This window comes from Tachysurus vachellii, chromosome 22 (genome assembly GCF_030014155.1).
Source record: "Tachysurus vachellii isolate PV-2020 chromosome 22, HZAU_Pvac_v1, whole genome shotgun sequence".
NCBI lineage: Eukaryota > Metazoa > Chordata > Actinopteri > Siluriformes > Bagridae > Tachysurus > Tachysurus vachellii.
In genome coordinates, this window is record NC_083481.1 from 13952024 (window position 1) to 13977487 (window position 25464).

At 37.8% G+C, this 25464-nt stretch overlaps 4 protein-coding genes across 8 annotated transcripts in view; 3 read left to right on the forward strand and 1 right to left on the reverse strand.

The window, feature by feature from the left end:
- The window catches only part of LOC132837745 (transcriptional regulator QRICH1-like), an 11185-nt gene extending 6599 nt beyond the window's left edge, over nt 1-4586 (forward strand). For both annotated transcript variants that reach the window (XM_060857562.1, XM_060857561.1), the window contains exons 6-12: nt 278-431; nt 569-723; nt 841-955; nt 1163-1271; nt 2534-2685; nt 2795-2885; nt 3249-4586. In XM_060857562.1, the coding sequence (XP_060713545.1) occupies nt 278-431; nt 569-723; nt 841-955; nt 1163-1271; nt 2534-2685; nt 2795-2885; nt 3249-3438 (966 nt within the window). In that variant the 3' untranslated portion in view covers nt 3439-4586. The remainder of the gene's footprint in view (nt 1-277; nt 432-568; nt 724-840; nt 956-1162; nt 1272-2533; nt 2686-2794; nt 2886-3248) is intronic.
- Nucleotides 4587-4692: 106 nt separating this feature from the next.
- rpusd4 (RNA pseudouridine synthase D4) lies at nt 4693-9440 on the reverse strand. Its single transcript, XM_060857564.1, has 7 exons — nt 9119-9440; nt 8840-9005; nt 7816-8020; nt 6783-6876; nt 6424-6574; nt 5914-6011; nt 4693-5186 (listed from the first exon to the last, which is right to left on the reverse strand). Exons 1-7 carry the CDS (start codon nt 9365-9367, stop codon nt 4989-4991), a joined length of 1161 nt encoding a protein of 386 aa, XP_060713547.1. The 5' UTR covers nt 9368-9440; the 3' UTR covers nt 4693-4988.
- A 1719-nt stretch (nt 9441-11159) lies between these two features.
- On the forward strand, nt 11160-20449 carry twf2b (twinfilin actin-binding protein 2b). 3 transcript variants are annotated; one of them, XM_060858066.1, is made up of 10 exons: nt 11163-11580; nt 13147-13224; nt 13468-13646; nt 13743-13838; nt 15317-15421; nt 16607-16648; nt 17183-17302; nt 17437-17587; nt 19055-19176; nt 20070-20449. In XM_060858066.1, exons 1-10 carry the CDS (start codon nt 11556-11558, stop codon nt 20235-20237), a joined length of 1086 nt encoding a protein of 361 aa, XP_060714049.1. In that variant the 5' UTR covers nt 11163-11555; the 3' UTR covers nt 20238-20449. The 3 variants fall into 3 exon arrangements, with proteins under 3 accessions (XP_060714048.1, XP_060714047.1, XP_060714049.1); XM_060858065.1 differs by having other exon boundaries at nt 11160-11580; nt 13468-13838; nt 17189-17302; XM_060858064.1 differs by having other exon boundaries at nt 11161-11580; nt 13468-13838.
- Nucleotides 20450-20980: 531 nt separating this feature from the next.
- LOC132838293 (cytokine-inducible SH2-containing protein-like) lies at nt 20981-24054 on the forward strand. Of its 2 annotated transcripts, none has more exons than XM_060858551.1 (3): nt 20981-21339; nt 22245-22385; nt 22841-24054. In XM_060858551.1, the coding sequence occupies exons 2-3, from the start codon at nt 22247-22249 to the stop codon at nt 23320-23322; spliced, it is 621 nt and encodes a 206-aa protein (XP_060714534.1). In that variant the 5' UTR covers nt 20981-21339; nt 22245-22246; the 3' UTR covers nt 23323-24054. The 2 variants fall into 2 exon arrangements, with proteins under 2 accessions (XP_060714534.1, XP_060714533.1); XM_060858550.1 differs by having other exon boundaries at nt 20984-21339; nt 22225-22385.
- The last annotated feature ends 1410 nt before the right edge of the window (nt 24055-25464 follow it).

Sequence of the window (25464 nt, forward strand, 5' to 3'; positions counted from 1 at the left end):
TGACTTAGTCCATAACCACAACTTCTATATGTTTACTACAGACAAATATTGTTTACAGTGTGAAAACAGAAAACTGTTAAATTATGTCAATAATTAGAATTTGTGTTTGCCAACAATTCCTTTTGTCAACTGGGTTTAATTTACGAATAAGATAAGTGATTTTTATGTTTTAGACATTTATTGACTGCCCCAACATCTGCAACAACTGTACAGCACGTCGGAATATATTATTTTTGTGTCGTGACCCATTATTTAACGAATTTCCCTACCTTCTCAGACTGAGGCAGAGCCACAAGCTGAAGCTCCTCCTGAGCTGCTTCTTCCTACAGTGCTAAAGCCAGAGGAAGGCCTGGAGACCTGGAGGCTGTGGGTGCAGCGCAAAAATGCAGAGCTCGATAAGAACGAACAGAACAAGCTGGCGCCAATTGGCCGTGAGTGAATTATTTCTCATCCGTTTACGTGGTCCTAGTTTTAGTAGTCTTTAGTACCCTCTCTTCCTCTAGAAATAGACATTATGAAACACGTTCCTTATGCGTGTCGGTTTGTCTTTTGTTTGGTCTTCCTGCAGGCCGCCAGCCTTTGCGTTTCAGAGAGGATCTAGTCTCCAGTTCTGTGGGTGAGCTTAATGTGGCTCTGTCTCTCATGACCCAAGAGGCCCGTGGTTTAGAAGGGGAGACTTTTGAACCCGACGCGCTATATTACATCTTTTTATGTATACAGAAAGTATGTTATGTGTGCCTTATTTCCCTTTTCTTTTTTTTTTTTGTTCAAACAATGTTTATTCAGTGATTTTATATTTTTGTCTCATGTGATATTCTTACTTGTGTCTTTTGTACGTAGTACATGTTCGAGAACGGAAGGGTGGACGACATCTTTTCAGACCAATATTACTCCCGCTTCTCCCAGTGCCTACACAAAATCCTGGAGGAATGGAGGCCCAGTGTCCATCCGCTTGGTAAAGAATACAATACTTTTCTTCCCTGTGGTTCCAAAAGTTATAGTTGCAGTAAAAAAAAGGCTGAATTTTTTTTTTTTTTTCTTTTCTGATTTGTGTTTTGGTTGCAACTTGCTGGACTGTTGGATGTTTGTCCTTGTGTTGGAAAAACTTTTGGAAAAAAGTGTTATTTGTGTGTCAATTACGGTTTGTTGCCTTTTCTTTCAGGTTATATTATCCCCAGTCATGTGACTGAGGAGATGTTGTGGGAGTGTAAACAGCTGGGAGCTCATTCACCATCTACTTTACTCACTACACTAATGTACTTCAACACCAAGTGAGTCACCGGAACGATTTATATTCCGTTATTTTTTTTTATTTTTTTTTTATTAGCTTCTTTTATTTCATCTATACCAGAGGTGGCAAATTCAGTACAAAACAATAAACCACAATTAAATTGGAATGGTAGGGAAAAAAAGCTCATCTCTGTTAATACACTAGGGGGCAAAATAGAGCCACAAACATGGCTGCTGATGAAAGGTGCTAACGAACCATGAATATCTGAATTAGGCGTCTGATTAGGTCTTTCCAAAAGTACAGTTATGGGTTTCAGTTGTTTTTTCTTCTTCTGTGCACTGATGTACATTATGTTACCTAGTGTGGTCCAAAGTTCCAAAAAATAAGTGTAAAATATTTCTTTAAGATAAATGAAGGTAACTAAAGGTAGGGTCTCCGTTGTTTGAAAGCCAACGTTGACATTTGAATTGACCAAAACAAACACGCCCCTAACCCAAATGGGTCCCACCCCTGTATTGATAGCTCCGCCCACACATACATATGTAACCCAGGTAACTAATGGAAAGAAATGTGTCTTTATCATAGCTGAAGGGAAGAACAATACGATTGCAGATAAACAAACAAGCAAAAATGACACACAAGCATAATCATGCAAAGGACGGCATATATTAGTTCTGTGTAACAAAGCAAAACCAACGTTACTCACCAATCGAGAAGGAAAAAAGCGCCTCGGCGTCTTAAGTAAAGTTGGATTTCCCGAGTCAATAACTCCTGAGCTAAACACTGTTACTACACAAAACACGGTTGTAGCTGCGTCTCTACATTACTACGATAGAAAAGAGGTGTTATTTGTGTAGTAACAGTGTTTAGCTCAGGAGTTATTGACTCGGGAAACTCCAATCTGTGAATATGTGCCAACTTCCTGCTCCTTCAGTTCTCTCCAGCGCTGGAAAGCTGATCCTGTATTAACACGGTCCTACTTCTGGCTTTATCGTAAGGCTTTCTTCTCTTTCTTTTTGTTTTTATCCTCCATGTCGATGTTAAAACCGCTTTCTGCTAATGTCACACATGCGCACTGAACACTCTCTCCGCCGCATATTGACAAGACAAGCCCCTTCTGCTCAATGGCTACACGTTTGTTTTGATTTTTGTTTTGTTTGTCGTCCCGACTCAGTTTTCTGAAGCATTTCTCAAACAACGGAGACCCTACATTTAACATGTTTAAAAGCAGGAAGTGTGTTGTTTAATATACTAAACTAAAGAGAGGAAGTCTTACGTTAGGGGAAAATGTTTATTTCATAGGTATTTCCACCTGACCACAGTGGAGCAGCATATGAAAGTTGCCTTCTCCAAAGTGCTCCGGCACACCAAGAAGAACCCGACCAACCCAAAAGACAAGAGCACCAGCATCCGCTACCTTAAAGGAGTCGGTTCTCACCACGTTGGCCAGAAAGGTGCGGAACACTTTACATTGTGATTTATGTTTGTATTAGTGTCGAACTTTATTTCGCACCATAATGGTTTTTCACCATCTCCTTCTTTCTTTGTTGCTTCCCGCTGTAGTGACAGACGATATGTACGCAGAGCAAGCTGAAGATCCGGAGAATCCACTTCGCTGCCCCATCAAGCTCTACGACTTTTACCTCTTCAAATGGTGAGCACTGATTAAAGGAAGCCTTTACCAGTCCATTCATCTTGTAGTGTTTTATGGTCATAAACTCTGACTTGCGTACGACATTTTCGTTTTTAAAGAAAATAAACGTGAAAACCGAGCAACTGAAATGCAAACCAGAGCTACAAATCTGTTCTTGATATTTATAGCTAAAAAAAGAAATACAAATTGTGTGATAAATCATACTAATTACGTATTTATTTACTATTAGCTTGGTGTTTTATATTATTATATATTGCACACTTTTCTAAAATGAAACCAAATCAAGGTCTGTCTCTTTTTTTTATTATTTTTTAAATATGTATTTAATAGACTGCGTTTAACACGTGCGCAATTTCCCACCAGCCCCCAGACTGCCAAAGGCCGGAATGACACGTATTACCTGACGCCAGAGCCTGTCGTAGCCCCGAACAGCCCTATATGGTACTCGACCCAGCCAATCACTAGCGAGCAGCTGGAGCAGATGCTCACGCGCATCATGGTGGTGCGGGAAATCCAAGAAATAATCTCCATCACACAAGCCAACATTCAGTGAGGGAAGATGAGGGAGAAGGAGAGAGAGAGAGATGGTGAAAGAAAGATTTCCACCTCCAAGCTCCTCCGTCCTCACAGCCTCACTGCGACTCGGTCGCACACAAACTGAAAAGGAGGGAACGTAGCCATCGCTGTGTCTCTTCGTGCTCTGTATTTACGACCTGAAGCACGCACCAGTGGTGGCACACGGACAGAGGAGGCAACAATACCTACGTTTACTTTTACTTCATACAAATTTTTTTGAGTAGGATTTAAAAAAAAGAAATAAATAAATCAGTGTCTGTTTACTAATTAACAAAAAGCAACAGATGTTCAGCAGGTGCCCGTTGCCTTGAGCTCACTGATTGATTCCAGCGTATAAATCTGAAGTGGTTCCGAAATCAAGACTTATAGCATAATCATTGTTTTGTCACACAATTGGGATTCTTTGGAAGTTTGCTCCTAAAACTGCACTACATTGCATCATGGTCTTGATGCTTTCTGAATTTGCAGTGAGAATTCTACGCACTCGTACGTACAGTGTATATATAATTATTTAAAAAAATAATAGTAATAAAAATCCTCCATTTCCACAAACCAGGAATTTCAGGAGGTGCCTCCTCTGACCAGCCGCCACTGGAGGACCGAACTGAACCGAACTTGCAAGCCTTTATTATTTTTTTGTTTTTTTATTTTAATAAAGATCTTACTTAATCTGTTCATGTGATGCCTGTTGGCGCTACACACCTTTAACATGCAGTTTCTCTTTGCTAGCTGTCACACTGTCATATATATATATGTACCCCCTTTGTTTCACGCTCATAATCTATCATTTATTACCCCAACCCCAATTCTCATTCTTTTGCCACTGTAACTAGGAGAGGTGAGGAGTGTGTGATGTAGACTGGAGGCATCTCTGCATGGGGTTAAAACACGGGGCCTTTCGGGAAACCCTTTACACACCCGTGATTTTGCAGGAGCGCAGTCAAGACAATTTAAGGATTGTGCTCTATACAGACTTTTTTTTTTTTCCTCCATGTTTTTTTTTTTTTTATATATATATATATATATATGTGCATCTATGGTAATCTGATATGTATTGATATTATAGTGGTGCTGGAGACTGAAGAATTGAAGCCTGTGTTTTCAAACATGCCTTTTGTACAGTGAGGTCCCTGTAACTGTGTAGTGTCTTTTTTTTTTTATTCTTTTTTCCTTTCATTTCTTTGAAAAGTTTGTTGTATTATCTATGGAAGGATATTACAAGGAAAATAGGTTAATGGATAGCAGTGAAGTTCAATTTATTTGGGGGTTTCATTAAAAAATAAGACACAAAACACAATCATAAATATTCTTATGCTGCACAAACTACAAATGAGGTCCCTTATTCACCCGAGTCACACAGACCGGGCTTTATAAGCAATTTGATCCGCGTGGTTGCGACTTTCACACCACATCCAGTTGACGTATCCTGTTCGCTCTTTATTCGATGCCACTATTCAGACTTCTTGTAAGCCTTAGTTTCCAGTTAAAGAGTTCTAATGGTCACATCTGAAGCGGTTCTCCTCCTTTTTACGGCTTCTCGGGCAGCTCGATTTGCAGCTTTCTCAGAGCTTCTGTGAAGAATTTGGGAAGCGGGCAAGACACCGTGAGGTCACCGTGACCCCTGACCCCCGGCAGGGTGATCTGTCGGACATGCAGGTGGAGAGGAAGGTGTCGGGTTTTGCTCTGCTCCAGTCCGAGTCGCCGCAGCACGCCTTCTGGCAACTTCTGCAGGCAGAAACGTGAGATTGGCGTTTGGTGATGCGTGACCAGTAAAAAAAAAAAAAAAAAAAAATCATTTAAGATCATCTCTCGAGATGGGAGAATTCTTTTTTTAGCATCGTGACACTAGTGTGTGTGTTGATTCATTTACCACACTGTCCTATTAAATTGCCCTGTAACTGATACATGCGTAGCTAGCTTATGAAACTTGACAACTTTTGGCAGATGTCCCAGCACCAAAGCAAACTGTGCTCTGTGAAAATATCTAAATGAGGAACAAAACAGCTTTATGGCATTTACGCATTATCTGAATTTGCCTTAAGGTACTTATGATCTAGGAGAATTAGTGCTGTACAGAGAAACTGTTGCATATAAAGAGCACTTCAGTTCTGGGAGCATAGAGAAATGCTCTTAAAATATTGTTTCAACAAAGTAAAAATTAAAAAAAGCTGCAATGAACAAGAACAGAGTGAATGAAACATTTCACACTGCCTGTGTTCATCGTTGATCTGGAGGGAACAAGCTGTATATTTAATGTGTTTCACATCAACAGCACAACATTGCTGCAGTTTGACTTGCATAAGCTTGGACTACTTCAGCAGATACCTTTGCCAATCCATCCATCTGATAATTAATGCACACATACACTACCCTTCCCTATCTGGCATGGCTGCAGCTTCAATATTGAACGTTCATTTAGGATTGAATGTCAGGTGTGTTTACAGTTACGTACCTGAGGAGCCAGCTTGTTCCAGTGGGCGTACTTATGATCTCCCAGGATGGGGCAAGCCAAAGCCAACGCCGTATGAACCCGCAGCTGATGTTTCACTCCTGTAAACACACACATTAATTCAATTATTTTTGAATTTAGAATTACATTCCCATATAATTATTAAAGAAACTTCAGCAAAGCTCCAACTTTTTTTGCTTTTTTTTTTTTTTTTTTTTAAATCAGACCTCTGCCGTCCCTACAGACTCTATGGATGGTTTTGTGTCGATGAAAAATGTTGAGTGAAGAAAGAAGCTCTTGTGCTTTTACGTTCAAAACTAACTATGAAACCTGAGCATCTTTTATCTATTAGAGATTCATTGCAGTAGCAATGTCCTGATGTAACGACGGCACGGCAGACGACTTCTCGCGAGGATATATTAACCCTAGTGCATTAAACAGATCACAAATATATCTAGTGTGTTCCAGGGTGGAATTTGTCTGGAATTCGATGATGTAGTAATCTCTCAGTACCTGTGACTGGCTGGAGCTCCACCAAGCTGCATCCTGAGCTGCTGTCCAGGACTTTGTAGCGTGTGACGGCGCCAAGCGCTTGCCGGTGAGCTCTCACTCGGACTAACCCACCTCCCTCATCATCCGGTCTGTACAACGGACTCAAACCCATCTGCAGGATGCCTCAATGTCAGTATAGCTTGTTCAAGGCAGGTACGATGAATGAATTTTATTACTGCAGTTTTCTGATTTTATTTCATCCAATGGGAAAAAAAAAAAAAATAAATACCAGGAACTAAAAATGACCTTAACAACAAATCTAGTGACCATGCACTGCTCATGGACTCAAGTGATGCGAATTTTAGCATGATTTTGCTCACCTTGAAGTGATGCTGGTCCCCCATGACCTCTTTCTCAATGATGGGGATGTCAATCACACCTTCAGAAGGAACTGGGACACCAACGGTGATCACCCTATGTGATTAAACAGTATTATTACTACTACAATGTCATAGCATAAGTATTTACCCTGTTTTACTTTTACAATCCTGAATTGAAATTGACAAAATGTAATATGTATTATATAATATTTAATACTAACAAAATAATACTAACACATATAAGCCTAAGTATTCATAACCATTACTTTGAAAACCCTTAATTAGTTCTAGTGCTATCAGTTACCATCAAAAGTCACATGATTAGAAACATTAAATACATCCGTTCCTGAGTCATGAACCTCAAGGAGCCAGCGAATCTATCTATATGACGCACTGTATTTAGATAATAAAGCAACCAAATGACCATACTCTTTAATATATATACATTTTTTTTTCATTTATTTATTTTTTTAAGACACAATAATAATAATAAGGGTTCCTGTGAGATGTTTTGTGAAAAAAAATATACATGACAGGCTTACAATCCATGTAATGCCTGTAGAGTGTTGGAGGCCACTTTCTCTCTCTGTATGTGTGCGTATGTGTATATATGTATATATATATATATATATATATATATATATATATATATATATATATATATATATATATATATATATATATATATATATATATATACGCACACATACAGAGAGAGAGAGAGAGAGAGAGAGAGAGAGAGAGAGAGAGAGAATAATAATATATAAAAAAATAATAAAGGATCCTTTGAGATGTTTTGTAACTATATATGTATATATATATAGTTACAAAACATTATATATATATTATATATATATATATATATATATATATATATATGTATATACATATATATGTATATAAAAAATCAGTCTACATGCTCCAAATAATATCATTGAGTGAGAGACATAATGAACTTGAGTGAGAGACATTTTCAAGATTAACATTCTGTGTGTTATGTGATGAAATATTTCTGAGTTTCATAATCACTTACATGTATCTCTTCTCCGCTTGATGCGTTCTGATGAGATTGTGTATTCGTTCAGCAGTCTCCTCTGTCCTGGCCAGGAACAAAATGCCTGTAGTGTCCTTCTCTAGACTGTAACAGATGTGCAGCGCGGATCCTGCTTTCGCACCGTCAATAATCTTGGCCAGGACCGGCAGGCTCGCTGCAATGCTGTTCCTGATGCTTCCATTACCTATGGAAATGAGCAGCCATGATTCAGTCAAGATATAAAGCCCTGGGGCCCTTCTCTGAACATACTGAAAAGACCCAGGTCATTTTAGAGCCATTTCTTCAAACAATGACAGACTAATTCCCAGATTTGATTTAATAAAAAAAAAAAAAAAATCTAAACAGAAGTGAAGAAACTAACCTGAATCATTGTGTATCAATATTCATGGTAACCAACTCGACACAGGATTTGTTAAGGGTTGGTTCGGCTTCAACGTGCACATTTGATTAGCTATATTTTTGTGTCGTTTGCAGTTAAAAGCGTTAAAGAGATTTAAGATTTAAAATGTTCGGCCACAAGTTATAACCTTTTCTTAATGGAAACCCTGATGACTGCTGAAAGATGTGCATGTTTTTTTATTTTTTTTTTTCTAAAGACAAAAGAATGATTAGAAAAGCAATTAATGTTAGTATAATTGTTCCTGGTGGTCTTAACTATTTCCTAAATTATATTCCAGATTACTTTAGTCAAGGGTTTACACTGGAACATATGCGTCTCGGGTTAAACCAAATATTTTATATCCCTGTGCTCCAAGTTATGTCTTTTATAATCAAAGCACATAAAACATACTTATTTATTTAGTTGCTTGGTGTCATTTAGCCGTATAAAAGAGTTAAATGTGGGCCAGTAATGTATTTGGTGGATGTTTTATCCAGGTGTTTGATATTGTCATGTCAAATCTTTAGTAATTATTAAATCTATAGTAAATATACAGTGAATTGTAACACAGACCATCAATCTTATAATGGATTCCTGGTTATACACCTCATTACAGTTACTTACTGTAAACAGGGACTCCATATGGTTTATTTATAGCAATGAGAGTTTGGTCTTGGTACAGAATACTTTTAGAAAGTGCTTTTGAGAAAACATTTGGATGGACAGATTGGAGCTGCTGAGTAAACCGCTTCAGTTCTGCCACATGACGCTGTACAGGAGACACCGGAACCTTTAGAGGGAAAGAAGGAGGAGTTAAACGGTATTTTTATTCGGTCGGACCGGAAATGGAAGAATAATGTCAAAATAATGTAAAAAAAATAATGTCAAATTTATCAAACTCACCTTATTTGTTGTATCTTTATTTTGCTCTTTTTCACGCCGAAGCCTTTCTGCGATATCCGCAGCTCTCAGTCCTCTTTTTCTCCCAGTTTCTTTCTCCGAATCCGTTCCCAAACCTCGTGTCGCTTCATAATCGTGAATTCGCGTGTTCCACAAAATACAGCGATCAAAACAGCTTCTGTTCAAGTTTCGACTTTTCCACACGTTTAATAACTTTACTGTGCTCATGTCACAAGCCTGACCCAAAAGCATGGATTTTACACATCGATAAGAAGCACACAACAAGCAGCACAGCAGCGTTTTATAGGGTTTCAAAATAAAAGTCTCTCGAAGGAATTTCTTAGGCGTGTTTAGCTCGAAGACGTAGGAACTGTAGGTTGGAATAAGCTGTGACTTCTTAAACAATTCAAAACAGTATTTAATTCCAGCCCCTGTATTTCAGTTATTAGTGATTAATTGCTGGTTCATGCGTGAGTGAGGAATAGACATCTAAGATGTGTTGAATAATAAATGGTGCCAGGTCTACAGTAGAGTGAATTATACATGAAGCCACTAAGAGTAAAGGTACAGTGGGATAAACCACTTAAGAATCCAGCTTACATGAAGAAAACCATCTAACTTCCAGAGATCCTGCAAACATATAACAAAATGTCTGTCACGGGCCACAAAACATTTACTTTATGTGGAAGCTCCTGCCACAAAAATGTAGCAGACTATACCATATCTTCCCCCCAATTTGATCATCTGAACACCAGCTAACTTTCGTCTATCGTACCACAACTACATATCTACCAACCGAGAAGTGTGCACTATTGAAAGACATGAGTCTAGACAACCAATAAAAAAAATAAAGGCTGTTCATTCTGTGTCACAGGGCAACATAACACACCCATAGGAATTGTATCCTGGTATCTGTGGGCTTTTTTTTTTTCACAACTAATGTGAATTCCTACATTTTGTTAAGCTGATGTACAGTAACAGGACCAAACTAGAATGTACATTTCCTGAAGAAAATGTGAATGGTGCTTGCACGTGGCAAATCCCGGAGGCTAGTCGAGACGAGCATGTTACGTCATCTGAATACTCTTGAGGAAGTTTTCCTCATTGTGCTGAGTGTTTTGATATGTCACATGTCCATGTTCTGCTAATTTCTTATTTTCACGTGACATCACGTGATGTCATCAAAATACACGTGAGGAAGTTCCCCTCATTGTTGTGAGTGTATTGATATGTCACATGTCCATGTTGTAAGAAGTTTTTTGATTTTGCATATATTGGGGGCGGGGCTGTGGCACAACCGGAAGGCCAGTCGGTACACCAATTTAAAAGTTTGTTCAGAGTATCACCCTAAAGGAGCTGGCCGAATTTGGTGTAGATAGTTCGTAAGCTTGCCGAGTTATAAACCTCCAAAGTTTATAATGGGAGTCTATGGGAAAAAACGCCACTCGGATCGCTTATAAAAGTCATAGCACACCTCTCCTCAATGATTTGACACGTCATTCATGGGTCTAGGACAAAAGCTGCGGGACAAGTTATGCGCCGAAATTTTGTCCGGCACAATAGTAATAATGTTGCTTTGCAAGCACCATTAATAATGGTACACATTTGACACGGTTGAGATATGTGGTGCTGTTGATCACACATAATATGATCAAGTGAAAAACAAAAACCAAATAGGACCAAAGATAAGTCCCTGAAGATAACCCCTCACCCCCCAAATAACACGCTGTCCTCAGTTTGGAAGGTGCACTGCTAACTATTTAGAACAAGCGTCATGGTGTCCAATGTTGATTCGGTGTTACAGACATTCCTTTTGTAAATATATTAAGGACACTCTGATCAAAGAAGACCAAATAATAAGACTGAACTGAACTGTTTTGTAATGCTCAGCGGATCAACCACACGCCGAGTGTCGCATGTCAATGACCACAGCCTGCTGGAATCTGAGCCGGGGTGGTGGTGGTGTAACTAGTTTGCTGTGCACGGATCAAATCCTCCACGTTTGCCAACGATAGCGTGTCATTACTGTTCAAACGAGAAGCTCCAGATAACTGACCAGAGTCGCCAGATCCAAAGATGCTCCAGAGAAGCGTACTGTAGCCCCTAACTGCATGACTACAGTGCGTAATGACAGCAACAGTCTGCCTCACAGCTTAGCAGCAGGTCTTTTGAGGAGAGTTTGTTGTATGCAGATGCAAATCTCCAGTAATGGCCATTGACACATAAGGGATTCCAGATCCACTGACAGATGCAATATTAAGGATACCCATCTTCCTCGTTCCTGCGGATCAGGTTTCAACCAGGATTCCCCTCAGGTAAGATAGGCTAGGGGCCTTGCTGTCAGTGCCATTGGAGCAGTGTGCATTGGAGACAAAAGGAGGACTCGGGATACTCAGGAGGTATCTGCACTGATCTGGAGGGCTAAAAAAAGCTGGGAGCGATGTCTCATCAGACAGGTATCCATGGTAAGTGCTTTGCAAATTCTGTTCAGAGTTATCAGACTTATCGTCTTCCAACCAGCTACAATGCAGGTTAATTTGTTTTAGCACTTTACAGGCTGTTGAAAGTCATTGGAATAATTGTTTTCATTGGAATAAATAAGGATATTTACATCCAAGCCAAAACCTAAAGCTGTTGCTTATTTTTTAAACGAATAGACTAAACAATTCACTCAGTCTGTCTCAAGTATGGAGTGATGAAAGAATTTCATTCACCAGCACAAAATCCAACATTCTTTCTTATTTCAAGGATGAGAAATAAAATAAATTAATTAAAGTTTATTTAATCTAATCCAATCTAATTTCATTTGATTTCTAATAAGCTTGTCTGATCAAATCTGTCAAAATCTGTTAGAAAACTATGAAGTGTAACCTTATACTTACATAACTAGGAATCTACATGAGTATTAAGAGAAATCAAAGGTAGCAATCATTTACGTGAATGGTAAGACAGTGTAACTGGAGCTCTGGGGCGGAAGCCCTACACTTCATGCATCTCACCTGAACCTACATCATTTATGAACCCTGGCCAAGTGGTTACCATGGTGAAACCATGGCACTGGCTGTCTTGACTTAAAGAAACCTTGGGTAGTATTCATTTCCTTCACTGGTCTAGTCGTCTTTCGATAAGGCGAATCTTATAACTGAGCAGAAGGCACAAAGATCAGAGCTGTTATTTGCCAAACTAACATATTAACAATGATACTGAAGGTTTCTCAAGCTCACTTCACTGGCTTATCAGAGAGTCATGCACCTGTTCTTTTCTTATTAAACTGTATTAGAGGTCATTTCTTTGTTTCAGTACCCAAAGCACAGACTAATAAAATTCCCCAGGACTTTTCAACATAACCTTTAATCATTTCTACCGAAACTGTAGTTTATGTACAAATTCCACACAAAGGAATTTTAAGAAGTTTTCCTGGACAGAAAGGAGAATAGAAAGGTCTGTGGGTTCTTGTGGCATTCTGCCAGTAAAAAGGACTAGCACAATGATTTTAGAGTCTATACCGGCAACACACTGGACGTAAGGCAGGAATACACCCTGAATGAGACATTCACACACTCGCTTCACATTCTTTCTTCCGGCATGTTCTTGGGAGGTCGGTGGAAATCAGAGAATCCCAGAGAAATCCCAGACAGTCAGGGGGAGAATATGTAAAACTCCACACAGACAGTAACCCGAGCTCAGGGATCCTGTAAGGCAGCAACGCTACCTGGCGTATCACCTATAATAAACATTTAAAAAGATAATAATAATAATACAGGTTTAATGCTTCATTACATTTAAGTAATTTAAGTAATTTGTGTAAACATTCTGTATAAATGTATTAACAACTGCTCATAGATTTCTTATCCGAATGAATTTTGTTTAAATGGTTTTAATGGTTTCAATAAAACAGTATTGTGGTAGCTATAGATTAGGTTACATTACAAATGCTGGAGTATTCTGTTTAACTTTGTGTTAAAATTCTTTACAGCAGGTAAGGCATAAGTAGGAATCCTTAACTGGTTAATTTTATGTTACATTTATAGCGACTGCGGAATTGAGGCAGTTTCTGGTCAAAGCGAGGCAAGGAGCCACCAGAGTCATAAAGATTGTCATAAGGAGTGGTGAGTAAGAGAATTCTGGTTGTTTTATTTCTTTTTTTAATTTTAAAGAATTTTTTAAAAAAATAATTCAGTATCTTGAATTGACTCAGAAACTGAAGTGGAAATATACCTGTGTACTGAGGACACACCAGAGCATGGCTGAAATATGTGCATGGCAGTATGTGATAAACAATTCATCATACATACTATTTAGAGACTCAGATTGATAAGATGCCTATGGTGTTTGTGTGTGTCTGTGTGTAGAACAATTGGTGTTGGGGTCCTACAGAGAGCCCTCTCAGAGCTGGGACCGGGACTACGACCCATGTGTCCTGCCTCTGTTAGACATGTCAGAGCCATGCTACATCCTGCTCCGACTGGACACGCAGAACCAGCAGGGCTACGAGTGGCTCTTCATCTCCTGGTCTCCAGATCAGTCGCCTGTAAACACACACACACATTCATACACTCTCACATCTACACACTTTGCTGCACTGAGACCACATTCTGCCTGTGTGCTGACTCACTGCTCTCTGCAGGTCCGATCGAAGATGGTGTACGCCGCTACTCGTGCCACACTGAAAAAGGAGTTCGGTGGAAGTCACATCAAAGATGAACTATTCGGAACCACACAAGTAGGTAGACATGTGGAGTCTGTTCCTTTACAGGTGCCGTTATTATAGTGCTTAACTTTTTTTTACTGTCATTACTTTGTGACATCACAGAACATTGTGACAGTACCATTAACATTACTAATACTGTTCTCATTCTTCTTATTATTATCCACTGCTATTATTACCAAAAGTATAATAGTTTTACAGTGTGGAAATATCTGATTTACCCATCCATCCATCTATCCATCCATCCTTTTACACAATCTGGGAATATCTATTAATATATCCTTCCATCCATCATCCATCCGTCCATCCATCCATCTACACAGTCTGGGAATATCTGTTAATTCATCTATCCATTCATCCATCCATCCCTTCATCCTTCCATCCATTCATCCATCCATCCATCCATCTACACAGTCTTTGAATATCTGTTAATTCATCCATCCATCCATCCATCCATCCATCCATCTACACAGTCTTTGAATATCTGTTAATTCATCTATCTGATCTGATATCATCTATCATGATATCCATCCATCCATCCATCTTTCCTTTCATCCACCTTTTACACGGTCTAAGAATATGTATTAAATTATATATTCAACTGTCCATTTACACAGTCTGGGAATATCAAATAATTTATCAATCTATTGGTCCATCCATCCATCTACACAGCCTGAGAATATCTTTTAAGTTATTCATTCCTCCATTCATCCATCCTTCCATTCTTTTACACAGCTTGGGAAAATCTTTTAATTTATCCATCCATTCATCTATCCAACTCATAAAAACTAGTGGGTCCATTCTCATAATTTACTTAAGATTACCCAACAGTTCACCAGTCATATTTCATCATAAGTAAGTTATAAATCACAACAGAGTTTTTTTTCTCCTGTAACAGTGCATCCTAAACCTTTTTATCATATACATACCACGTCAGTGTGTTGTCGATTACAGTTTTTTATTAATTAATTAATTAAAATTGACCTTTTTTAACCAATTTCTAGTTACATTTAATGTTGTGGAACCTCTATGAAAAAAAGATGCTCCTGTTAACATTTAAGTTCAAACTGCTACCATCACTCACTTTCTCTTGACGTTAATAAGACCAAACATGTATTTTGTTCCCAGGAAACTGTTACAAGGCAACTTTCCAAAAATGCTAAATAAAGAACTTCTTACAGAAAATGTCACCATATCAACAGTTATATGTTTTTCTTTGCCAAATAGTAACTTGTGATGTGCTTTATATCCCCGGCACTTCTGCCAGAGCCACATAGTTAAAGTATACAACCCTTAATTCCATCCCCGCACCTTTCCCCTAATCGGCTAAAACATTTCACGTAGGTGCTGAGAATTTCTACGAATCTGCAAATGTGAACCCATTTCTGAGAATCTATAACTATTAACATCCTGGAGCAGCTCTAACAAGTCATCGGCTGTTTCCAGGTTGAGAGAAAATGTGCCTGTTTATCTGATCTTCCTCTTGTCCACAGGAGGATGTGTGTTTTCAGGGGTACCTTCGCCACATGTCCTCTTCCTCCAGCCCTGGTCCCTTTACTGCAGCTGAGCAGGAGCTCCATCAGATTAAAGCCACAGAGGTGAGCAAGACAACACTTCAAGTTACTCAAACTTTGACATGACTTTCCCTTCAAACTCCACTGTAATCAATGTGTATTGCTTGAAATGCACCTGACAGGACAAGGTTGTATGGGTAAGTTTTTATTACTGTGATGTGGATTAAGGTGTGTGTGTGTGTGTGATGGGTGTGTGTTTTACACTCACTGAGCACTTTATTAGGAATGCCTGTATTGAACTACTTATTCATGCATTTTTTATTCAGCTATGCAGTGCAATGTATAATATTGTGCAGATGCAGACCAGCAGCTTGGAGTATTTCTCTAATTGCTGATATCATGGGATTTTTATTCAAAACTGAATCTAGAGTTGACTCAGAATGGAACAATAAAAAAAAAACAAGCAGTGAATGACAGTTTTGGTGGAAATGCCTATTCGATGAGATAGTTCAACTGAGAAACGGCCAGGCTGGTTCGAACTGACAGAAAGGCTAATCAGATAAACATTCTGTACAATTGGGGTAAATAGAAGAAGAAGAAGAAGACGACGATACCAGGTGTCACTTCTATCAGCTCAGAAACCTGAGGCTGCACTGGACACAGATTCACCAAAACTGAACAGTTGAAGACTAAAAAAACACATCAGGATTTCTACACAGGCACACTGATGGTAAAGTCAGAATTTGGCACCAGCAGTATGAATACTGTACATGAACCTAACTTGCCTTATGTCAGCAGTCGAGGCCGGTGGAGGTGGTGTGATGGTGTTTTTGGCACATTTCATTAATACAAAATCAATCACTGCTTCAGTATTTGAGTATTGTTTCTGATCATGTGTATTCCCTTCTGACCACAATTTACAACAATTTCTAATGGCCTCCAGCATAATAACATCCCATATCACAATCCAATTAGTCTCATAGCTGGTTTCATGAACATGACAATGAGTTTAATGTTCTTCCGTGGCCTTCCCAGGAAACTGGACCTGATTCCAACAGATAAGCTTTGGGATGTGTGTAGAACAAGAGAATCACAGCATGAAGGCATACTTGAAAAATCTACAGTACAAGAATCCCAAATGAATGTTTCAAGGCTGTTTTGAGAATAAAGGAGGCCTTAATATAGTATTAATATAGTGTTCCTAATAAAGTGCTCAGCGAGTCTATATACGTATTATATGATTATATTTTGTCGCATTTTTTTTCTTAGGAGGAGCGAAGACGAGTCACTGCTCCGGCTGGCAGAGGAAAGGTACGATCTACAAATTTTCTGCATCTGACTTCTCAGCTGATCTGGGGGCAGTAAAATCATTGCAACATAAACAATAATCTTAAATGTTAAAGAGAGTTCTGGTGGGATTTTACAATTTAATAGTGGTTGTTTTAAAAATGATATTAGTTTTATTGTTCTAGCTAAAGCATATTGGATTTAAAAAAACAGCTATTTTAGAATAAAACTAATATTTTAAAAAATTGAACTGTGTGGCAGTTAAATTAATTAATTTAATTCTAATACAAACATTTTAATTGGCCTAAGAGTATTAATTAATTATTATTATATTTTCACAACTGATGGTAAGAGGATTTTACACTGAGGCCACACAGAGACCGCTGATACAGCTTTAATGGCAGGTTGAGTCTGCTGTTGGCTTACATGATAATGGTGGTTATATTTGTGTCTGTGTGTGTGTGTGTGAGAGAGAAAGAGAGAGAGAGAGAGAGAGAGAGAGAGAAAGAGAGAGAGAGTCCCTGTCTTTGACTACTGTATGTATTTCCTAACTGTAAGACACAGATTAGTGTGGACAGTAAGCCGTTGAATCTACAGGGATTGGCGTTCCCGTTACAGGAGGAAGCTAAAAGAGCTTTACAGCTACTCAAACAAAGGCGGATCAACTACATCCAGCTAGTGAGTCCCACCCAAACACACACACACACATACACACACACACACACACACACGTATTAAAGAAGTGTCATGTACTTTCTTCTGACATTTCATGTGTGAAAAACATAAAAATTACTGTGTGTGTGTATTCACAGAGGCTGGACACTGAGAGAGAGACAATCGAGCTGGTCCATACCAATCCTACAGATATTCGTGAGCTGCCGGCACGAATCCCTGCTGATGCTCCTCGCTATCACTTCTTTCTGTATAAACACTTATATCAGGGCCAGAGTGTGGAGGCTGTGGGTCAGTCCCCTGTTTTTTTTTTTTTTTTAAACAGTTACGTCTGTTGAGTTCTGTCTGGTTGCAACTAAAGTCCCAAGGTTTTTCTTTGTCATGTGAAAATCACCCCCAAACTGTTGCACTGTGCACCTGTGTGAAAGTGAAAATCGCTCATCCGTGCAACTTTTTTGTCCCATCCCAGTCTGGCGTACATCTCCAGACCATTTTTGTGTTTTAATCTACTACAATGCTTTAACAAATATTGGGCCTTTCATGCCTAAATTCATGTTTCATGAAAACATAAGCATATAAAATTAACCAAAACAACATGTTTTCTTTTACCTTCTGCTCGTAAATATCATGTTGGATAAGGAGGCAGTTTAACAAATACAGTGCTAAGAACATTCAGTTTGCCCAAAAATGTTGAGACCTTTACTCGCTAAGTCTTTCAGTATTTTGTTGGATAGCTGTGTGCTGTATTGAAATAATCAATCCATTTTTGAATCTTAAATACATAATGTTTTTATTTTTCTTTTACAAGTAACCAAAATTGAAAATGCTGTAATGTTTGGTTGAGACACATGCCAAAGTGTAACATGTAGTAGTTCAGGAAATTCAGTAGTTTCAGAACTAAATATAGTAGCAAATGTGCAAAATGTTCACTTAGTGAAGGGATTTTCCAGGCTGCTGCACAGTTTGTTCTCTAAATATATCTCTTACTGCTTGTACACTGAGATGAAGTGGTCATTTTTCATCAAGCCATTTATTCATCATTACAGCATAGATTGTGCCATTTTAGACAATCTCTGTCTTGTTTTTAAGCCACCATCTTACTGTAATGGCAGTTGTTTTTAGTTGTTTTTAATTTTAGATGCACTTTCAAACCTGCACCACAACGTATCAGGAAACAAATCAACCTATTTGCGTTATCAGCGGAAAAAGCTTGTCGTTTGTTAATCCTCTGATCTGCTACAGAAGCACAGAAATAATTGCATCTGTCTTGTATGAGTGATTGCCAGAAATTTCTGTAATGAGAAAAGGATGGAGAGATATAGGGGCAGTTGTTGACTTTTATTTTTATTTTCAGTGCACTTAGAATAAACAGGTTTTACATACTTTTCTAGGAAATGTGTTGAAATGATTGTTTGTGATAAACAACTACACTACAGAGGCAGTCAATAAACAGCAAACACGCTGGTATGTTTTTGGGGGTTTCTTTTTTCTCTAAACTGCCCAATGGTTTTCTGGTCTGTCCGGTACAGAAGATGCTCTGGTTTAGAAATTGTAAACAAATTCTTGGATTTGATGGAAGATGACTGATGAAAGATGACACATTACATAGCTTTAGCATGTCAGAGGTTATACTTTAACGTTCTTGTATCATCAAGCATTAACATAAACACTAATCGTTTCCTTGAAGTGGTTAAAGCAGTAACATATTGTAGATTTCTCTTTCTCACTTTCAGTACCTGTGTTTTTGTGTGATTTTAGTATTCATCTACTCCATGCCTGGGTACAGCTGTAGCATCAAGGAGAGGATGCTCTACTCCAGCTGTAAGAACCGGCTGCTGGAGGAGGTGGAGAGGGATTACTGCATAGAGATCAGTAAGAAGGTAATATTTGGTCGTCCATTATAAGAGTTTATAATCGCTTTTTGAATACAGTGCTCTGTATGAGTCAAAGCTAACACCTCATTCAGCAGGAAACAGAGTGATAACACATCATGGAAAAACTGGAGGACCTGGAAATTTATAGACTGGTTTTCCAGTCGTGGAAAAAACCTGGAAAATGAGAGAATGTCCTGGATGTCACTAACAACTAAATATGTCACTATGTCAGTAGTAATAATAGACCAGACCTTTTATGAACAAAATATTTTTATTGTTTTTAATAAACAAATAAATATTATTAGAATAAATACTACCATCATCACTGCCACCATTAATAATAATAAATATAAAAATAACATTATTATTTTTGCTGTTATTATTATTATTATTATTATTATTATTATTATTATTATTATTATTATTATTATTATTATTTCATTTGTTTATATTCATTATTTATTTTATTTTAATTTATTATTATACCAGGAAAATCCCAGTGTGAGGTAAATCTAGTACATATGAGATGTTTGAACAGGTTTTGGGGTCAAATTGTAGTTTTATTATTTTTAAACAATAAAAGGCAAACTGATCTAAGTTTATCTCACCTATTTAACGTTTAATCCTTTAAATAAACACACTTTAACTCCGAGCATGTCGGATTAAATAACCTTTCATGAGAAGCAACCATCCTGCATGAATCGTGGAACAAATCCTGGAAAGTGATTTCCAGGAAATAGTGAAGACACTAATTATGGAGCACATTGTTTTTGTGAATAAGACTCCCTGATGAGTAGACTCTGTTGTGCCGGTTTCTGGGTTAGGATTGAGTTGATGTTAAAGTACTGTATGAAATCTCTCCAGTCATATTACATATTTCTGTGTGTGTGTTTCTGAAGATGGAAATAGACAGTGGAGAGAGCTTGACAGAAGACTACCTATATGAAGAAGTTCACCCTAAGCCACAGGCCCTGAAACAAGCCTTTGCCAAGCCAAAGGGCCCTACAGGGAAACGGGGTAACAAGCGTCTGATCAAGGGAGTAGGCGAGAATGGTGAAGAGAGCTAGAAGCTAGAAGAGATCTGTGCGAACCGAGATGAAGCTTCAAGAGTTTTTCCTGCATCCTACTGTCTGACTTCTCTTTCTGAAGTTCTGCCTTCATTCACACTCCTGTGTTCTTGCTAAATGTTTTGACAGTCATTGTATTCACAAGGCCACAGATATAAAACAAATCTCTCTTATTATTTTGCATAATATTCAAATTAAACCTGTTTCTGTACATTTAATCTCCAGTCTGTCGTGTGCTTTGTCTGGTTTCCCAGAAAGGAAGTTCAAGCAAGTGCATGCTAAGCCTTTTAATCCCTGGAATAAAAAAAGAAGCAGTGAATCAGAAGCAGTGAAATACTAAAAACTGAAATGGCATCATGTATAAAGTTATTATTAACCAACACGCAAAGAACACAAGGCTTACAGAGGCACACTAACAGATCAGGGATTTTATGCAAACATTAAAAAAAAAAAATCCTGGACCAAAAAAAGGTTTATTAATACAAAAGTTAAGAGTACAAAACTCTTACAGATGCCAGTTATTTATTTATTTATTTATTTATTTATTTATTTATTTATTTTTTATGGGCGTCTACAGTGTAATACACCGTGTGCCAAACAGGATGAGTGTTTAATACACTCTTTATTATGGTTTAACATGTGGTTTAGGACGTGCCCATTCAGAGTGACTGACTGGTACAGATTTCCTGGAAAGCCTTTTACCAGGAAAAGTCCTCGGTTACGCGTTGACTGACCAATCAGAGCGCGCCGGAGCTTTTGCGAGCGCAGTTCCGTGAAACGCGCCGCACAGGCAGACGCTCCTTCCACAACAAGCCGATTCTCGGAAACCCTTTTCCCTGGTGCTCTTCTTCAGAAAAAACGCTGAGCTCTTCTCACTTACGTGGAGCTCGTTAAACGTGGAGAGACGTGTGCTTTTACTGCTGACAAGGTGAACGTGTGCTTTCCCAGGCTGACACGGTGCGCCATTACGCCAGAGATGGATGTCGGCTTGGACTCTTTATTTGTATAATTTATCATCTTTAAAACGTTAAAAAAAACTCTCATTACCCATCACGTATATAGCAGTTGCGAATTAATTCGTGATGCTCTTGTGTGTGCCAAGGTAAGACCAATTTTTAAACAGTAACTTATAGAAAAGGTTCTAAAAATATCCACAGAAGTTATAAAATATTATTTTAAACTTAAAGTCTATCATAATGTACAGTAAGTCTTTTACTGATTAATAGTAGACTAATATAATCTTCTTATTTATTTATTTATTTTTTAATTTTTAATTTTTTTTTTTTTTTTTTTTTTTTTTTTTTATACTTCTATTCCTGGAAAGGTCTAACAAAAAAAAAAACAACAACAAAAAAAACATCAGTTAGCACCATGGTAGTGTTAATGTGATTGGAGATGAATGTTCTCAGCTACATTTGCCTTTTAATAATCTTTGAATCACAGCATTTTTAAACATTTTAATATCCTTCAGTTTAAGAGTTAAAGATTTTTATTCAGTTAAATTGAATTCAATTTTATTTGCATCAATTTATTTATTTATTTATTTATTTTTACAAATCTGAAAAAGTATCTATATAGAACTCCGGATGTAGATGTAAGTCACTATTCTTTCTTTTAGCCTTCATTTGTATTCACTGAAGAAGAAATCTAGAAACCAAGCATAGAACTGGGAAGTTTAGAGATAATGGCTTTGCTTGTACAACTTTCCAGACAGAAGTGTAGAAACCTGGATTACTGCTGCCTGTAATATTGAGGAACAAAACACTGAGTGAAAAATCTCATCACGATGCAGATCTAATCAAACAAGAATAGGGTGTAACCTGACATTATCGATTAGCTATGTGAAGAATGTTGCTTGTGTAGCCTTAAGCAAGCATGTTGTTGTTCATTCTCAAGGTCTAATACGTGGTTTTATGGTGTTCACCTCAAACCAAGTTATGGTCCTTTGCAGTTCATTAGTATATAATAGCTCCATCTTTCTTAATAGGATTCTAATCCCATCTTCAGCAATGGTTACTGGAGAGATGATAGTTACAAGCAACGGAGAAGCTCCCTGTAACCAACCGGTCCTGGTTTCTGCTCAGCCATGGAAATCTTTTGAAAACCTACGATGCATCCATGCTACATTTCAGCATCTGAATGCCTCAGGTACAGCCTTTATGGCCACCTTGTCATTTAAGAATTTAAATTACATAAATAAATAAGAGTATAGAATTGTTACAGATTCCTTGAATTAACCTACTATATGATGTCTGGGTAGAGGACAGAATACGACTTACAGAACACCTACAAATATGGTAGTGGCAATGACGAAATGTCAGCAAAACATATTATCTCACTGCCGGTTATACAGTTCAGACAATTATTTTATTGAGACCATCTTGTATTTTATGACAAGTAATAAGCATTATAGACCATTGTAACTAAACACTGAACACCTAGTTAGGTTAAAATATAAATACACAAGCAAATAATAGCTCAAGTCAAATCTACATGGTTAAATATTAAGGAAAATTTGAAAACCGTCCATGGGAATCACTAATCCATTCTCCTCTTAATTTGCATTATTATGAGACTTTAACATTGTCTCCTTGGTTTTTCAGGCTGGTACTGGGGGAACATTTCAGCCAGTCAGGCTGGAGACGCTCTGGCAGGCACGGCAGAGGGAACGTTCCTTGTACGCGACAGCAGCCACACGCACTACTTCTTCACCCTCTCTGTAAAGACGAACAGAGGCCCTACCAACGTACGCATCGAGTACAGCGGCAACCGCTTCCGACTGGACTACATTTCTAGCACCTGTCCTCGCCTGCTGTCCTTCCCCACCGTGTCCGAACTGGTGCAACACTACGTGGGCACCAGCAGGAGAAAGGAGAAAGCTAAGCAAGATGAAGATGCTACAGAAGCACTGAAGGACAATACTGTTCTTCTCAAACTCAGACAGCCTTTATATAAACCCAAAACCTTCCCCACATTACAGCACTTGGTCCGCCTCACCATAAACAGACACACAAACTGCCCAGAACAGCTGCCCCTACCACATCTTCTGCTACTTTATCTACAGGACTATCCCTTCAAAATATAACATTGACAGCAATCTTATCAGATTTCGTTCACAAGGCTTAGATTGGATTCTTCGACTCTTCTCCTGAACGAGACCACTGGATACGTATTTAGATGATGCAGCAGATGTGTGCCATGTTATGGACTATGGGTGCTGCTAAAGATTGCCACAGAATCCCATAATGTACTGTGAGAAATATGTTGTGACATTTAGGCTTGAGGCCAGTGAAACACAACTGAACTGAGCATAATTAACTCTGAAACCAGAAAGCACTTATTTGAATGTTACAAAATTGAGACCAAATATTTAATGACTGTGTAATAATTTATATTTAAATGATGTATTGGATTATATAACCAAAGCAACTTTGAGACGTCAAAGTTACACGATACGTTACATGACGCAACCATTTGACATTTTTAACTGCATAGTAGAAACTTCTCAATATTTCCTAACTAGTATTTTGAGGGCAGTTATGAAGGGGCGGGAAAGTGAAGTGAAAGTGTGTTGTGGCATTCAGAGGGCAACATTTCAAGAGCACACCCTCAGAGACGATTACAGTTATACAATGACAGTTATATGCAAAGTTTTATCTTTGTTCTGTCTGCCTGTAAATTACAGGCTATGAGGAGATGCTTCTTGCATCCTGTTTACAACTGAGCAAAATTTGTTCAAATTAAACTTAAAGTTCCTTCAAATATTATTGTCTGTACACATTTCCAGTTTTTATTAAAATATTTCGATGAAACTTTGCATTTTGTCAACCAGGAATCCTATGTGACAAGGTCTTATACTAATTTATGAAACTTAAACTAATATATTTTTTTACAGTTTACCTTTTGGGAGATGTTTTTTTTTTTTTTAAAAATCTTTCACATCTTTTATAACCCTGTTTACAAGCCTGTAGTGTACTATATAGGCCTGCTCTTGAAAATAGGTCAACTGAGTATGCCCTGACTCATCACTGGAATAGGACACTGATGACGTCATTCAACATTTCCAAGTAGACTTAGATTTTATCAACTTCTACTTTCATAGTGCCCTGGGGTTTAAATGCACACATGTTTTCAATACAACACTGAAACAACAAGCAAGTACAAAAGCGATTCATGGTTTTCTAAGTAGCAATTACTGTATTTGACTCTATGTCATATTACATATTCAACTATGGTTATATCACATGCTACACAATCATACTTCCAGATAAAGTGGAGAATAAGACAAGGCAATGAGTCGGGCTTTAGTAGATATTTCAAGTGAGATTCCATGAAATGTTCCTTAAAAAGCTGTTCAAGTGGGATCACAGCCAAAGAGATGGTTTTAACACATCGGTAGGATGACATCCATCCCATACCTTTCTCTTCCTTGGGTGTTTTGACAGTAAGGACGGTACAACAAAGGATAATAATAATGATCCTTTATAACTAATAATTTGCAATTCTACTTAGATTTATTCATCTGACTGCTCGTTTAGCGTGCAGATTAAAAAGAACCAAACGGACACCCAATTCCCCTGATTCACATTTTAAATATTAATATTTATTTTAAATCACCCGTGACTAAGGCCTTGTTCCAGGGGTCTTGATTATCTTGATTATTTCATGTTATATATTATATACATAAAAAGCAGCAAATGTAAATGCACGTGCCAATTTAAAAAACATTATTTTAACCATGGACCACAGACTTTATTCACTTTATTCATCTTCAGAATCTGGATTAATATACAAATAAAAAAACGCATAAAAACCATAGGTGTAAATACCTTTGTATACTTTTTAAACAGGTTTAAAAATATGACTTTAAATCTGTTGTTGTTTTATTTAAGATGATAACTTTACAGCCCCTTTTATACACTTAAGCCGCTTTAGAAGGTCTGAACTGAATTTTAGCTGTTATAAAAGAATTCTTTTTTTTTTTACATTTGATTTTAGAGACTCATCTGAGCAAACATTTCTGAAAACAGATGAGGATGCAATCAAATATAGAGAGATACGTCCATTATTTTTTATAACGTATTATAACGTAAACCTGTTTAAATGTTCGGATGTAAACATAATTTTACTACAGTTTCTGAGATTATGTAGTCTGAGCAGTCAGATGTTTATATGTGTGGTTTAAATGAGCAGGTGTTACATTTGCAATACAAGAATAGTTTTATTT